This window comes from Argopecten irradians, chromosome 5 (genome assembly GCF_041381155.1).
Source record: "Argopecten irradians isolate NY chromosome 5, Ai_NY, whole genome shotgun sequence".
NCBI classification, from domain to species: domain Eukaryota; kingdom Metazoa; phylum Mollusca; class Bivalvia; order Pectinida; family Pectinidae; genus Argopecten; species Argopecten irradians.
This window is the reverse complement of record NC_091138.1, coordinates 41,093,509-41,110,880: the sequence shown is the minus strand read 5'-3', so window position 1 is coordinate 41,110,880 and position 17,372 is coordinate 41,093,509. Positions and strand designations below refer to the sequence as shown.

The 17,372-nt window shown below is 33.8% G+C and overlaps 2 protein-coding genes and 1 long non-coding RNA gene across 6 annotated transcripts in view; 2 read left to right on the top strand and 1 right to left on the bottom strand.

Annotated features, from left to right (window-relative positions):
- Nucleotides 1–6,128, top strand: LOC138323875 (uncharacterized). Of its 2 annotated transcripts, none has more exons than XM_069268781.1 (5): nt 1–129; nt 2,376–3,062; nt 3,360–4,250; nt 4,954–5,190; nt 5,632–6,128. In XM_069268781.1, the coding sequence occupies exons 2-5, from the start codon at nt 2,509–2,511 to the stop codon at nt 5,960–5,962; spliced, it is 2,013 nt and encodes a 670-aa protein (XP_069124882.1). In that variant the 5' UTR covers nt 1–129; nt 2,376–2,508; the 3' UTR covers nt 5,963–6,128. The 2 variants fall into 2 exon arrangements, with proteins under 2 accessions (XP_069124882.1, XP_069124881.1); XM_069268780.1 differs by having other exon boundaries at nt 4,909–5,190.
- Nucleotides 6,129–6,135: 7 nt separating this feature from the next.
- On the top strand, nt 6,136–8,019 carry LOC138323874 (uncharacterized). Its single transcript, XR_011208600.1, has 2 exons — nt 6,136–6,210; nt 7,308–8,019. It is a non-coding gene; the product is annotated as an uncharacterized lncRNA (long non-coding RNA).
- Nucleotides 8,020–14,491: 6,472 nt separating this feature from the next.
- The window catches only part of LOC138323873 (sodium/calcium exchanger 3-like), a 45,776-nt gene continuing 42,895 nt past the window's right edge, over nt 14,492–17,372 (bottom strand). For all 3 annotated transcript variants that reach the window (XM_069268777.1, XM_069268776.1, XM_069268778.1), the window contains one exon: nt 14,492–17,175. In XM_069268777.1, the coding sequence (XP_069124878.1) occupies nt 16,933–17,175 (243 nt within the window). In that variant the 3' untranslated portion in view covers nt 14,492–16,932. The remainder of the gene's footprint in view (nt 17,176–17,372) is intronic.

The window sequence follows — 17,372 nt, the reverse complement described above, 5'->3', positions numbered from 1 at the left end:
CAACTATTTATATAAAGACTGACGTGTTATCTTAGATAACTGAAGAGTTAGCCTAAGTGATTTGTGCAGCGAGGTACCAATGACGTTGTTCTGTTCTGGAAGAGAGAAGCCTTAGTCAGAATCATTTAGGTGAGTTAAAGACATTTGTCGGCCTTATAGAAGTTTACATAGTTGTACATTAAACATTACCCTTAAATATTATGATGTAGATATACGTCCTTGATTTATGAACAGAAACAGCTTTTGTTAAAATCATCTACGGAAGGTTAAGATTAAATTGTACTGAGCATTACAATACTTCAAAACACTGCGAGTAGGATCCTGTATGAGTGGCATTACACGTGTAATATGTTATATTCAGAGATTAAGTAAGATAAATTATAACACAGCGCCAATGATAAAATTAATGTTTTTAGGAAAACATATCGTGTTTTCATCCTTGTTTTCTGCCTTGATTTTAAGAATAATTATGCCGATGTTTAAAATATAGGATGATGTAAAATTTGAATTGTATGTATAGATATCGATTTTTCAGTACGAATATTTTTTTCATTTGTTGATTCACATATCAATTAGATAAAGCTAAATAGATATAATTTGCATATAAATGTTTGTTTTATTTCAATCTTACCCACAACGTTTAGCATACACACATTTTATTGATTCCCTCAGATACATGAAAACGGGTTTAATGATGACAGCAATATGGTATACAAAGAATAAGGCATGCCAAGACGGATACTCAGTGTAAAATTAAAACAAAATTATAGAATGTGATTTTTTTCTATAGTGTTTTAAAGCGATAACATTACCCTTTCTAGAAAAAGTGCCAAATTCTCAATATGAATAGTGGATCGACTACATGATTGTAGGAGAATTTCATGGCTTCTTTTAAAATTTATGTCTATTTTAAGAATACATGTCATTCATGTAAGCAGTATATAAATAGTCTGGGATATTCCATTACTTGGTGTTAAATATAAATATATCGCCTTGGTATCAGTACTAATAAAAGCACATGTGTACATGTATGTTTATAAGAACTCGGTAGGTGCTAAGAAACGTATTTTTTTTAAATACACAGGCGATATTTATTGTTACGTTTTTACGTAAAATCTCTTAGCTGTTTGTTTATTCTGAATGTTATCAAGTGATAAACATGTAAAAGATCTTTGGACAGGGTTAGAGTAAGTGATAAAGCTCTCTATACGCTGAATTTTAAATAGACTGAATATGGAAGATTTTCAAAATGTCTTTCTTTCACAATTTTCCACAAATTAAAGCCCTAAAACATTACTAATATCGGTGGCATTGTTACTATTTTAGTATTTACTTTATGCTTCAAACTTCAATGAATATTTATTTTTGTGACTTTTTTCTAAGTTATTTAATTTAGTTATATAATTAGTTAACGTTTTATTTCGGTCTGCATACTTACATTTAAACTTCCTCTATTTACAAAGTCAGTATTTTTTTACAATGTACACAGAGTAATGTTGCAGTTGGGCCCAAAATGAGACCAGACACAGAGTGTGTCCGCTATCCGTCCCTCTACTCTGTATATTTGTATATCACCATATAGCCAGCTAATATACTAGTACAGTATATATACTGGTTAGATATTGCATACATGTACAAATGACAGGTAATTCATGTTAGTACAACATAAAATTATATAACAACGAAGAACTTATCTTTACACCTGACTGTTACGTCGCTCACAACTGACACACAAGTAGACATTTGCCCTAGAGACGCAACAGTGTAGTCTCAAATACCGGACATTAAGTCTGGGAGATTATAATGATATTAACTATACCATTATATAAAAGAATAATTCAAATCGTTTTTGATCAATGCTGAATCAGTATTTCATCCCATATAGAGCATAGTGTCAAGGATCTTTTTTGGGACGCAAATAATCATTTCTGATATTTTTATCTTGAAGTAAAATTAGAATCTTTAACTTGTCAATGGTGGGTAATGGTGTCAAATTAAGCAACTTTTGTAACTGATGAAAATTAAGAATTACAAACTAATTTGTTTGATCCTGTTTTTGATAGAAGAAAAATAACAATCATCAGCGATGAGTTAAAGTCCACAAACAATGAGAGTTACTGTAGTTAAAGCTTTATTTTCAACTTTTACTGATTTGTTTACAAAACGGACTCTCAAAAGTTAAATTATTATGTAATGTTATAACTGCTTTTATCACATATCTCGATGGTTATACTCCGAATCAATTTTTTTTTCTGAATTTTTGAATGCAATAAAATAATTCAAAAATATACAAAACATTATTTTGTCTAAATAAAAAATGATAAGATAAACTATAAGCATTCAACCGTCATATTTCCTATTTCACTTTGTTCTAGGTACTGCAACATTCACAAGTGATTCTGGACGTCCGTCATACCCAATAGTTATAACTTAATAACTCATTGTACGTGAAGGAAAATGGATATAACCTAGCAGGTTTTAGAACTTTTTTATTCATAAGGGAAGTAGATGGCTTCAAAAAGTGCTGAACGTTGTAAACTATGGCGTGCAAAGCGGAGGAATGATGCAGAATATCGGGAACGTGAGCGGCAAAGAAAGCGGGATGCGAGACGAAAACGGACAGCTGAGGAAAAACAACACGACAGAACACTAGGAAAAAGCAGACAACGAAAATTTAGGAAAAATGCAAAGAAGAAAGCACTGTCTAAAGAAAGTGACTTGATAGAGAACGTAGACGAAGCAAATGAAAACAGTATCAACGTTGACGCCGGAAATGATGTAGTGTACATTGACAACGTAAATATTGAAGAAATTCCTTTCACTGAAAGTAGTGACACAAATGAAGATATCCAAGTCATTGGCAATGTTGATGTCACAGGGAATATGTCAACTCGTCCGGATAATGTAACCCCAGTGCAAGTTTCTGAGTCCAATAAAAGAGAATTCGATTCATTCCCCATATCTAACAACAAGGATATCAATGCCTTTCCGGAAAGAAGTATCTGGAGTAAAATGGACGACGACGATTGTCACGCCATTCTACAGAACGTAAACACTAACGGGTTAATGTTTAATTAAATTATTGAATATCGTGAACTCGTTTATATGAATTCCATTTTAATTATAACTTCGATGGTATACATACAAAACAGTAAATTGTATATACTGATTCAAATTATTCCACAAATGTAGGATAGATAATCGGTCGCACATCGTTTTACAAATCGTTGTTTATTAATATAATTATAAATAATGTGCTACTGTTTTAAAACATATTTATCAAATCAGACTTGATATTAAAATGTACTTATTCTGTACTCCTTTTCCGTAATAATCATATTGATAATTTTGATTTATAGACCATCTATGGAAGAAAACACTTTAAGTATAACAGCAGAAGAAACTTCCATCAGAGATCAGAAGGCTAATAGACGAAAAGCTTACTTTCAAGCTCTACAAACGGCACTGTTGCGGATTGAAGACTTCGATTCCATTAAAAGTCACTGCAGTTCATATTCGAAACATATTGATAAGACATATCCGATTGAGGACCTTCCTGTACTCGACGGAAGTAAATACCTAACAGATCACGATGCCATAAGCTTGTACCCGCATGGCGACGCACCATGCAGTCACGTTCCAATACAAACAGTTGGTGACGGCAATTGCCTTCCAAGGGTGGGAAGTTTGTTCGCATTTGGAACTGAAGAGCACCATGTGGAAATAAGGGTAAGAATCTTCATGGAGTTATGCCGGTTTGAAGATACGTACGTAGATAATTCTTTCCTGAATAGAGGTATGAGTGTACAATCAGACAAAATTGCATTAGCTTATGCCTCGTATTCAGGCGTATTTGATCCACTAGAAAAAGAGAAATGTCGGTTTACCTATAGACAGTATGTGAAAAATATTCTGAAGACCAACAGTTTTAATAGCATATGGAGTATATTCGCGCTAGCGAGCATTCTTGGTGTACAGATAAATTCAATCTACCCATCTTATGGCGGTTTTAATGTGAGAGACCATCTCCATCGGCAAGTCATGCCTCGGATCTTGCGTCACAACAACAGAACAATTCATATCATGTGGACCAGCACCCAGGGAAAGCGGAATAGTCCTATTACCTGGACTCCGAATCACTTCGTAGCCGTTCTGCCGACACAGGACGCCGTTCCATCTAGTTACGGATTAGATGATGCTGGATCAGAAAATCAAACGATGGAAATGCAGATAGATACACATCAACATGGGTGGGTGACTTTTATCTTATCAATAACATGATCACGTTATCATGGTATCATGAGATGTTAATTGACTTAAAATAATACAATCCATTGAATACTTATCATACTAATAAGTCTGAAAAATAGCCTGCTATATCTTTTACTAAAACAGATATGTTCTGAACATAATTTATGCGTTTGGTTGTTTACTCGCTACTTCGAGTCGGATTAGGAAATAAAAAGTTTTTGTGAGAAAGATAATCTGATTAACGAAAACTTCTGACAAATTGTAGATTTATGAAGAATTATCTGATGACATTTGATCAAATACTTATGATGTGAAGGATAACAGGTTTCAAGAAAGAGGAAAAGATTGTGGTAAACAATATATAATCTACATACACAATGAGGACTATAGACTGTTCTTAATGAGATGCTCATGAATATTAATGAGATATCGAAAACGAGGCTAACAGAGGCTGGAGTGAAGGTAAACAATATATAATCTACATACACAATGAGGACTATTGAACATCCATTATCATGTTGTTTGTATTTCTTATAAATTATTTCTATCACGAACATAGATTGGATGATATTCTTCATTTATCTTTTAGTTTTTGTTTCTACGTCGAGATTTCTATCACGAACATAGATTGGATGATATTCTTCATTTATCTTTTAGTTTTTGTTTCTACGTCGAGATTTCAATCAGATCGGGTACTTGCAGGTCACATACACAGGAAGGAATTTCGGATGGCGTCTCTAGAATAGTTCAAATGGACATGAATGTCGATAGTCCAACTTCTGCATTACTTCGTTATGCCGAACTAGAAAGTTCAACAGTTCATGTAACGGATGGGGATGGACAAGGTATGGCAGACTGCTGTGAAGAGGACAATTCTCTTCGACAGGATAAGAAGGAAAGATTTGATTCTGCTGATGAAACTTTTGAAGTGAAACGAAGGTAAGAATTGAGTGAAATATCAGTTATTGATCAGAAGTAGAATGAATGAAATATGAATAAATGTTTAATAATAGGCCTCATATAAGATTATATTAAACAAAGTAATTGGTTAAAGTGATTAAAAACTGTTTTTATGTATTCAGACTTATTTTGTTAAATTATTTGTATTATTGTATTGTGTCTTTGTATTCTCCAATATAATTATTATATGAGAATTGCGTGACTTATTACCAAATGTATAAAGTAAATCACAAGATAAGTTATAACAAGATATATTAATTCTAGACCTCAATAACTACAATAAATAACACATAAGTTGACGACGTCAATTGTAAGTTACTTTATAAATCTTTCGTGAAAAAAAATCCAAAAAGAAAACAAAAATATCTTTGCACATAAGCGGCACTGATATTTTATATAGTGTTCTTTTACTTTTGTCAGACAAGGAGATATGTGTTCGTTACATCCTACGGAAGAACTCCTTTACTTGTGCAGCACATGCAATGACCTTCCGATCTGCTATAAATGCCATTTACAGACACACCGACGTCACGACTTGACTGACTTTAAAGTACGTGTTGTAAATAAGGAAGAGAGGTATTTAAGGGAAATTACTTCAGCACATGAAAAATTGTTGCGTGATGCAAATCAACGAAAAAGAGCTCTAGAAGATGATTTGCAACAGATTAAAAGAAAAATCAAAGATATGGAAACCTTTTATAAACAACAAATAGATACGTGGACGCGGAACCAAACAGACATTGTCAATTGACCCTAGCCCGACTCCGCCCCTTTTTCATTTTTTGACCAATGAAAATAATTCACCCCTTCAGCCCGGTCCTGTCGGCACGCCCCGCTATTAGGTCGGACTACTATAATTGTGAAAGGATGCACATTTGGTCTATGTAACTTTGACAGTTGGTGTCCAGAGCGTGTGCAAGATGGAATCAATGTTGAGATGCAACAGTCTCCACGATTAGCTGGATGGTGACACAATCGACAAACAAATTTTGTTCAAAGGTACGTTTTCGCAAGTTTTTTAATGATTCGAAGTTAGAAAAAGAACAGTGATAAAGCTTATTTAGATATATGTACGAAAAGATCTATACTTAGAGAATCAATGCAAAACGTGACCAGTCGGTGAACGAGCAGACGACAGTTAGCTTGATCAGTGAGTAGGCGTACGGAAGCCTTCATGTGCAGATCAATCAACAGTAGTGGCCTACGTGCGATTTCAAGATATAGAGAAGTTCAGCAATCAATGATCACATTTATGTTTACTTCCCCGTGAAAAAATTATCAACAGGGATTTTACAAGAGTATCTTTTAGCAGAAACGTACTTGCTATCACGTCCCTTAGCTAACCTATCACGTCATAACAGTAACATTCACTTCACTAAAGGCTACATGACATTACTTGACACAGGGACATGTGAATTCAGACAATACACAGCGCATGTATTTTATATTTATTTAGGGGCTATAGGTATATTAAGGTGACCTGGCCCTGATTTCACGAAACATTGACCAAGTCACAGAAACAGAATTTTATTTATCATGTGGAGAAGTTTCTATCTGGCCTCCAAGAGATGTTATATATTAACACATGCCCAAAGTTCATCAGCTAGAGTTTCCAACCATTTGTGCTGTGTTTGATTGCACAAAAATAAAGATTTCTAAACCACCATCAGTGTCTGCGCATTCCCAAACCCACTCGGATTATAAGTCTACAAACGCATTGAACTTATCTTGTGATATGTGATCCAAAAGGTACAATTATTTTTATACCTGTTTTATTTGCTGGATCTATGTCTAACAAGGAAATATTAAAGCAATCGGTGTGTCGGGAAATGATGAAAAAAAACTTGTTATGGAGAGATACCTACATGATAGGGATGGCATCATGGCCGACAAAGGATTTAACATTCATTCGGAGATTGAGGAGTGTAATTTCAAGTATATTCTTTCTGAAATTCGTTAAAAAATTGGTATAATTTTGTTCATTTTATGTACACGTAAAATTTTGATATTAAAAGTTAATGTAGAAAAGGAATAACAATGATGACATGCCATTTTCCCCGCTGTACGAAGACATTAAATGAAATCATTTTTTGCAGGTCACAGTCACATCCTCATGATGCTTTTACTTAAAATCATATTTATGAAAATAATTTAAAAATTACATCACAGTATAAACTGTATATATGTTGAAATAATACTGTATCTGTAATTTCTTAACAATCTAAACTGAAAATTCTTAACACTGATGTTGTACAGATTTTCAAAACGTTTCTTTTAAAATCTAAACACATATCTTCTCATCATCACAGATTATAATTAGAAGTATTATTTAAAGATGCTCCACCGCTGACAAATAGTAATTTTTCACTATTAAAAACAGGAGCAGACGATTTAGTATTTTTCTTCAGTTACAAAAGTTACTTACTTTACACCATTACAACCATTCAACAGTTTGAGCTTCTAATTTTACATCAAGTTCAAAATATGAAAAATATTTAATTGCATCCCAAAAAATTCCGTGCCATTATATCCTATATGGAATGAAGTACTGATTGCGCTTGCACCAAAGGCAAAATAAAATATTTTATATGAATTTTTGTGTTTATTAGACATATATATACACGATTAAACACCAATTACTGTTCCAATAATGAACATCATTTATGCTCTGTCGGCGGTGGAGCATCTTTAACTGATGTATTATATGAAATATTACACCATTATTGGACATTCTATATTCTCTATTGCATGATTTCAAGAAAAGTTTAAGGCTACAAAATAAAGCAATTTATGATGTATTAATATAAAGAGTTGTTTCATTGTTTTTATTTGATCATGAGATGTATGGGCACTGTCGCTAAGACTACAATGTAAGACTGCAGTTTTTTTCCACTAAGCCTGCAAAACATGGACAAATAGATAAAGATACTCTCACTGTATTTATGTCGAGATGAAGCAGATGCGGCTAGTCATTTGTTTCGTTGGCTCCGGAAGCACCTAGCGAAAACTGACAATTCATCGATGCTGGTTTTGTTTGTGTAACTTTCCCAGATACCCTTGATAAAATATTTGAAACTCCATTGAATTGATTCTTTTGAATAGTTAAAAAAAACAGTCGTGCTGAAGATCCTTCACAGTTGCTGCACGGATTATCGCAGCATCCGCCATCTTTCCGCAGTGTTTGTCTGACCTAGCAACAGTAACCATGCTGCGGGAAAGTGGGCGGAGCTTAGCTCCGATTGGGGATTGGTTAACACGAGGGTTAAAGACATACAGAGTAAAGTAGACTCTTTTATTGTCAAATTTAAAAATACTGCAAAGCGCAAAGTTCGTATTTTAAGATCTTTGCAATATCACAAAGAGTGTTTGCACTTCGTGAAGATTCGGAGCAAACGATGTTGACGGATATTTGCCCTCGAACACAAAAAATGATATTCTCAACAGAACCTTTCAATATCCTAGAACATTTGGACACCATTACCGAAATGGGCGACGAAAACAGCAGCAAAACTGCAGCAAATGAGTTTGCACAAACTGAACGAAATTGCTGTGGAGAATCGACAGTTACAAACAATTGCCTACACAAATGGTTGGGAAATGACAATGGAAGTAAGCTTCCGGATAAATCCATACAGGCAATAGGTAAATAGGTAATCGTATCATTATCAAGTCACCATGAGACGGATTTGTTCAATGGATTCTTGACGATGACTAGGGATTTCGACGATGATTTGTTATTTTCTAGTGACGATGATTATTATTCTGATGCTTCAAACAGTTTTGACGAAGAGAAAGTGGAACAATACAAAACTATCACAAACAGAGCTGGTCCATCACACAATGCCACCGACCGCCACCTGCAGGTTACGATGCAAACAGATGACATTTCTGATAATACTTTCAATCGTGACCCTGATGAGAAACCAGACGAAGTATCATATATCAGCTGTGATCACGGTCTAATCGTACGGAAAACATATAGACTGCCACATGATATTTCTGAACATCGCCGGACGGTATGTGATAATTTATATCGTCAGGTAACAAAACATAGACAAACAACTGGAACTACAGGGGAACGCAGTACATTAGATACAGTCTGATTATATTGCCATCAGTTATAGGTATATACCCTCTGGTGGTCCGTTTGCGAAGCAATTCATTGACATTTAGCAGTAATAGAGGTTCCCTTCATTTATCAAAGAAAGGACAACTATATCATATTATCAATACAGATAGATATTTGGATGAAATAGGTGTATCATCTCTTGACCAATCTGTTTGGAATACACCTATAGGAAATCAGCGTGAGGTCAGACGAATTGTCAATACTGCAGAGGACGAACTCATTTTCTCAACCAAATATTACATAACAGCTGTCTCTCTAACTATTACCGGACGTGCACTTATATTTCAACGGTACACAAATAGAGGAGGCGATAAATCTAAAGGCTTACTGACGCTGTACACTTACAATGGTAACGTTGTCCAATCTACTGATGTGGATATAGACAAATATATTTATGCATTTACATATATCATTCGAGAGTGCTCGTATACACGTGACATTGCTCTCTTATACATGGACTTCGTTCTGATTCATGATAGTTCATTAGAGTTAAAACAAAAAATTGAACCATTAGAATATTATTGTAATATAAACGATGCTTGCTTTGACAGGAGAGGTCATATGTTGTTATGTTTTGGGCCTAGTGGTCGTGTAGATGTGATGGATCAGAGGACCAGCCAGTACATCCGAACTGTTCTGTTTAAAATTTTCACGCGGTGAAACGTATGTTGTTTGTACTAGTGTGATATTGGCTAAAGATCGGCTGTATTTTTGGTCTATTAATAAAAGAAACTTAGTATACAAAGCCACAGTACAAGTTATAGCGACGCACATGATATATTGTAATAATGTAATATTAAAGCCAAATAGTACCAGCTACACAGTCATGGGAAAAAAAACATAAATGTTTGGAATGGGGTTACAGTAATATTGAACAGTATCATCAGACGCGGTAAGTTTGGTAGAAAATGAGCACAACATTATCGACTTGTAACGCTGAATATCAAAACGAGCAAATCTGTAATTTGTTAAATCGTTTTAAGTTATGCATGCTGTATATTTAATATTTGTTCCGTTATGAACGAGGTTTCTTGAAGTCATATATATATAAATATATGTATATGCATGTTTAATAACTTAGTCTGCGTTTTGTGTTGCCGACGGTATTATTTTTCCTGGCGTTGTACCAATGGCAATATAGCAATACCAAAGAATTAGTATGTATTAAGTGTGAATGTGTGTAACAAATGGAACTCAGTAAATATGGTCACTTGTGTCATTCATATATATTTTGTAAATGTATTGAATGATAGCTATTCCCGGAACTTTGTCTGAAATAAAAAATGATGCGAAGCATGCCAACATCGACACATGCCAAAGGACTTGTGATGATGTCATCGGGATTTGAATTTTGTTGTCAATAACATTTAGTGAACAAATACTCGATGGTAATGTGGGGACCGCAATGAACCCTGGGAAAAATTGTTACTAAGGAAAAAGTGGATTCTATGCAAAAAAAAAAAAAAATGAGAGGGGGGAAAAATGCGTCTTGCAAAATAATAATGTGTCTTCATTACATTACGCCAAAAAATATGTCTGTTTAGGGTTACAATGACAAAAAAATTAGGGTCGGTAAGTCGGGATATTTTTTTTTTTAGTGTCTTTCACTCTAAAGTAATGGTCACAACCGAAGTCTGAGATCAAAATTCCGACTTCTATTTTTTTACCTTAGAAAAGTGGAAAAAATTAGGGTCGGGGGTAAAAAATTAAGGTCGGTCGGGTAACCCTAAACAGGCATTTTGGTTTTTTTTGGTGGGGTGGGGGGGCTTCTATACGTACATGTGTATTATTATATTATATTTTTCATTGGTAATATTTTCTTTAATTGATTGCTTTCTTGTTCAGATAGTATTTGTTCCATCTGACTTACATTGCAGTAGTCCATGATTAAATTTATAACATAGCAAATGGTTTCGTTACAATATAAAAAGTTTTCTGATTTACTCATACTGATCTACCAGGGTTACTTCCCTTCTTTTCACTCTGGTATTACTAACAATGTACCTTTGAATAGTAAGAAAAATTACTGAAAGAGAAATGTCTGTTAGAGGTAAGTCTCCGCTTTCAAAATTTACGTCATCCTCAATAGTCCAGAGTTACTCATCCTTGATCAATTTGATGCACATCATCTGTTGCTTACTATGTCTGATTACATCCTCGACAATCCGTGGGTTACCACCAAGAAGAATTTTTTGATGAAAGTGCTATATTAGGTATTTTGTGAACATTGCTTAATATTTAAATTCGGTATTTATTTTGGTTTCCACAAACTTCCGTAACTTTATTTTCGTCTTGTGACATGATAAAATGTAAAGCTATAGTTGTATCTACAGTTCATTCACACCTGTTTCAGTTAATTACTCTAGATATGACCCATGGTTAATTGTAATTTATTCATTGTGTCTTTATAACTCATTTGAAGTTACTTATCTAAACTGGTTTTACTAGTACTTTGACACTTACGACACGAACAAAACATGAGCTAATTATCTCACCTGTCCGAGTTCTGACCAGTCTTAATCGAGTTATCCATTGTATCGATTGTATATTTAATTCCGTGTCTCATATTTTGTAAGATTTAGTTGATGGATTATCATTACAGTTTTATTTTCATAAATATATTTCTAAGGGTAATAAGATTGTTCTTACTAGGTTGAGATTATCAGCTCACTCGCTATATATGGAATCGTAAATGTTTTAAAAATAATTAAACTTGTATCAAAACATTTTCTATTGAAAATAAAATTGGAGTTATCCCCCTTTAAATAGTAATTACTTTTTTGCTATACTGTAACTTATATATATATATATGTGTGTGTGCATTGATGAATGCAGTATGAGTTATGTTTACTTAAATTATGAAAGAGGACTTAAATGGGCGTAGCCTAATGTCCGATCCTTTTGATGTATATAATGTCAATAAAATATTATTGAAATTGACATTGTACACTACATTATTATGTATATAGAGATCGGAAGTTTCACATACAAGAACATACAAAAGTCCCCGAAAATTCGCATTTTGTTACTATTTCATGCTGTTCATAACAAACTCATATTTGTATTTAATATTCGAACTTATACTCTGACATATTAAAGATACTAAGTTAATAGGTAAACATTATTTTAGAAAAAAAATAAGGGCTTATCGGAGGCTTTCTATATAGTGGCCTATCACTTTCACGTACATTTTTTACATGTATCACATATTTGTATCTCTGCCTGTTTTTATTTAATAAAACCTTACTATACAAGCACTTCTCAATGCTTGTAACTCTTCGATAAGTAAATAAGCGACTATTGTGTATCAAGTTTAGACTAAATGTTTTGTATATTTCATTTGTGTTACTTGTATGTTCACTTTTAGGCATATAGGTTTGGAAGTGTAGAGTTGGATAGCTAGGTGTCCAATCTGCACCCGACTATGATAAATAAGTGCAAAGAAAATCTTATCTTTGGATTATCACTTTGCACAGAGGAGATATAGAGGTTCCCTAACAAGTGACTGTTGTTTATCATGTTTATCAAACTCGAGTTAGTTAATTTTCAAATTTTGAAAAGACACGAGCTTTCGCGAGTGTCTTTTGAAAATTTGAAATTAACTAACGAGACTTTAAATAAACATGATAAACAACAGTCATGCGTTGGGGAACTTATTTATTCAATAACTTTAGCTCTATATTTATACAGTGGTGACCATTTTCTCGTCTTCATTCTCATTTAGGGACACTTACCACCATACATTGTGTAGTGATATCTTTCCGCCATAAAATATAGTGCCTAAATAGAGAACCAATATTCTATTGTTTGATACTTTGAATAAGCAATTACCTGTCATACAGTAAATGCAATTCTACTTAAAAGAAAACATGCTATGAAAAGTAGCCCGAAGTTGAGAGCCAATCGGAATCAAGATATCTTGGAATTGACCAATCAGAGGCGCCGTAGGTGTTTACACACTAGAGTGTGTATTCATAAATGATAACCAACTGTTATGGAATTTATCACATGGTTTTTCCATTGTGAAACATGCATAGTTATGGGATAAATTTCCCTCATACACTAGCTTTAGAATGTGAAAACTTCGTTGACCACGTGTCATACAGAGGAACCGTCCACATATGACTTTAACTGTTGCTAGGACGGGAAGAAATATGAAACTTACCAACCAGTAGTTGGATTACCGTTAGCAAACGTGTGAGGAAATTAGATATTTCACCGGAACAATTTTATGATTTTCTAATAAGGCAGTCAAAATATTTCAATTATAAATGGGATGCATGTTTTACAAAAGACAAGACATAACCAAAGACCATAGAATGATGAAAACAAACTCACGTTATACCCATCTATCAGTTTTTATTGATGTATAAGATTCGTACTTTAAAAGTACAAACATGATTTAAAAAAGTAGTTACGAAACAGATAATTACATATTTAAGATAAAATGTTCATTCATTACTGTTTTTAAAAGACGAATAGATTTTATTGTCAGTAATAGACTGTACAGTAAGTATAACACGTAGACGTGAATCCACACATAACTTCATAAGCTTCACAACCCCTTTAGACTATTTTACGTTTATTTTTGCATGATGACATTCTTTTTATGTAGCTATACAGCTCAATCGGATCATATCGGAGAAATTTCCGGCAATCTTCGGAATTATTACATTTCCGTAGATTGGCGGAAATTACTCCGAGATGTTGCGATTGCTATATACAGCTCTCGGAATATATTCGATTAAAATTTTTTTTTTTAAATAACACTTCTTCAACATTTGTAACTCTAGTTTTGCAATATTCATAAAGATAGACTGAAACCATATGAAATGTATGAAAACGATTTTTAACAGCGCACTGCATACTGCAAATCAAATTATATTTGCAGCATATATATTATCATGTTTTCATGCCTGACGACTTTTTCAGACGGTGATTTTATTTCACGGTTCACAATTAAAATGGCCCATTGTGTTGTACTGATGGATTTTAATATTTTCGTTGAGATTCATTTTCGTGAATTATGATTCATGTGAAATGTGCGAAATTCAATTTCTCGCGAAAATTAGTCGATTCACAGTGTTCAAACCCCAATTTGTCTTTAATGTCAAGGAACAGTTATTTAGACACAATAACGTAACTCACTCATTCAATGTCTTACATGTAATTGTAATTGATTTCCATGTTAAAGACCGATTATCATGTTCTAATGACGAGTTTATCATTCTACAGTAAATAGTGCGACACTGGGCAGTGGTTCGTTAGAGCAAAAATCAACCTTTTAAAATGCGTATGTAGCCATGTAAAAAATAATACACTTTATTTTAATCTCGAATATCAAACAAAAATTATAAAATGTATTCAAATAAAAAAACCAAAAATAACACTCATGTAATATTTCGGGAGGATAATCAGAGTTATCTAACTTTGGGAACATATTTTGACGACCTCGTCATTACTTTATGTGAGAAAAGCACGTCGTGTCTTAGACTAGATTGTCTGTCGTAATTTTCTACTCTTCGCTAGGCTTCGCTTCGAAAAAAACCACAGTAAGCGCAACCTAGCGGAGAGAACTGGTACTAGGGCAGGTTATCAAGTCATTTTTCTCTAATGACTTAATATTATCAAAATCAAATATCGTGAAAGACGTAACACTCAAAGTCAGCTCACAAGAACAGGTAATTTCTCTGCATTTTACAAAAAAAAAAAAATATTATGGCCATACCGATCTCTGATAAAAGATTTGTTTACATGAGTCAGTTTAACGCTGTAAATTGTATGCTGTATAGTATATTCATAATTAAATACATACATGTCTTCATTCAAGACAAAAGTTTCCTCAAAAATATTTGAGATAATATTATAACAATTAAAGAATAAATAAATAATAAATAAACAACACCCACCCTGATTTTTTTGCATGCAAATGCTAATAACTATTTCATAACACACACACACACATACACACACAATGACATATTGAAAAAAATGACATTATATCTAAATGAACTATACAATATAAGAACAATTACATTACGTGACGACGCCTATATCACAGACCAATCAAAACAGCCCTTTACTAGTCACGTGCTCGGCGCTGTCGTTACAATAATATCGTCAGCAGTGTCATCTCAATTTTATTCATAACATTAAATTTTCACACTTTTTAATGAAACACTGAGTGTCCGTCTAGCAATAAAAGATAATGAATTCCACAAAGAAAAATCTTCAATTTCCACCATGGCTTAAACATGGGTACAAGTAACAGTATTTCGGGAGTCGTTTTCAGAACAATACACAAACCCCTTTCTCTTAAATACTTTTGTAATATCACTTTAGAATTTAAAAATCTTCCTTATAAGAAAATCTTTTTTTCTTTAATGATTTACACGTGATTATTCAATATTAAAGTACAAAGTACAGTTTATCGTTCAGAATATTACTTCCATGTTTATTTTGGAAGCTCCAATACACAAGTTGTATTTTAAGGAGTTTAATTCCTCGGTTAGGGAGAACGCGCCTTGCTAGATAAACCGCCGTAAAGATAACATATGAGTAGTATGAGTTGTGAAGCAAGCGAACAATGTATATTTTTCTACGCATGACAATGCTTTACTATTAAACCTCAAACTAAACACAGTGAATTTAAACCTGGAAAACATGTTCCGCTTGAGTAGTATCCACGTATGTAAATTACATAACAAAGAAACTTAATAAATAAGTATTAGAGACAATATGTTTTTAAAGTAAAACGTATACAAAAGATATTCTGATGTGAAATTCATTTTGCATTCCAAATGGGCAGTCATCGTTTTTTTAACATTCAATACTGATAAACTTCAACTTTGAACTTTTAATTCATGGTATTCAGAATCCTAATTGTGAGCTGAGTAAATTCACGAGCACAAAGTGATGAGAATTGCCAAGCAACTAGTAAAAATCGATTACTTCCCTTTTCTCTCCGATTTCAGTTTGGTTCTCTACCGCTGATCTCTTCTTTTTTTCTGCCACGCTCAGGCTGGATTACCTGCCTTAGTATCAATTTTCTCCGCTAGACTGCGCACATAAATACTATTTTATTTTCGTAGCGAAGCCTAGCGGAGAGTAGAAAAACTACGGCAGGCAATCCAGTCTACTGCCATGATATGCTTTTCTCTCTACATGCAATCGAATCTCCTATTCTTTTTCTACGAAGAATGCTTCGCAGACGAGGCGAGGTGTTCCGATTGTTCTAAATGTATCGTCACGCAAAGTCAATTTCTCACAGGGTCATTGCAATCCCCGTGCGGATTGCACGGAATGCTGGGACCGCAATTAACCATGGGAGTGATTGTACCAGAGTAAGTAACTGAGGCAGGAAGCAAACTGCTTTATTTTTGAATATGAGACCTTGCACAGAGCAGAAGAAGAAATCTATAATCCATCCCAGTAACAAAGCAATATCAAGAGGATTCCGAAAGACGAAGTGGTAATTTATAACATCCAAATGGCAACAAACTAGTAATAAATTAAGAGGATTCCGAAATGCTGAATTATTACTTCCAATATCATATGGAATCTCGTGTACTTTAATATCGTATCTCCTAAGTTTAGAATGACACACTGATGATGTTATACGCACTCAGTGAGGATAAAATTACGTAGATAAACCAAAGAGACAGAATGATAATTGCAGTGCAAATTTTGGGTCCAACTGGCCCTCCCAGTTCCGCCCGACCGAACGTGGACAAGTTCCTCCGGACCATGAGCACTATTAGAGTGATGATTGCGCATGCGGTGTACAGAACAACAGTGAATCCTAGGGCGTCGGATGATACTTCGAACTTCTTATCCTGGAAGACAAAAATTTTTAATGTAAGAAATTTTTCCACATTTCTTTTATGTCATAACAAAAATGAAAATAAAAATGCGTGGAAATTGATGTTTTGATTTACAATAATGCATCGAACAGGTGTTATTGTTTTAAGAGACATCAAGACAAAATTGTGCAAAGAACGTTGAAAAAATATAAATCTCAATTACTAGTACC

What these genes read in the sequence shown, in the direction of transcription:
- LOC138323875 (XM_069268780.1), top strand. Translation starts at nt 2,509, where the DNA reads ATGGCTTCAAAAAGTGCTGAACGTTGTAAACTATGGCGTGCAAAGCGG. An exon ending in ATAGATACACATCAACATGG is followed by an intron (nt 4,251 to 4,908) that starts GTGGGTGACTTT and finishes TTTATCTTTTAG; the next exon opens with TTTTTGTTTCTACGTCGAGA. An exon ending in ACTTTTGAAGTGAAACGAAG is followed by an intron (nt 5,191 to 5,631) that starts GTAAGAATTGAG and finishes TACTTTTGTCAG; the next exon opens with ACAAGGAGATATGTGTTCGT.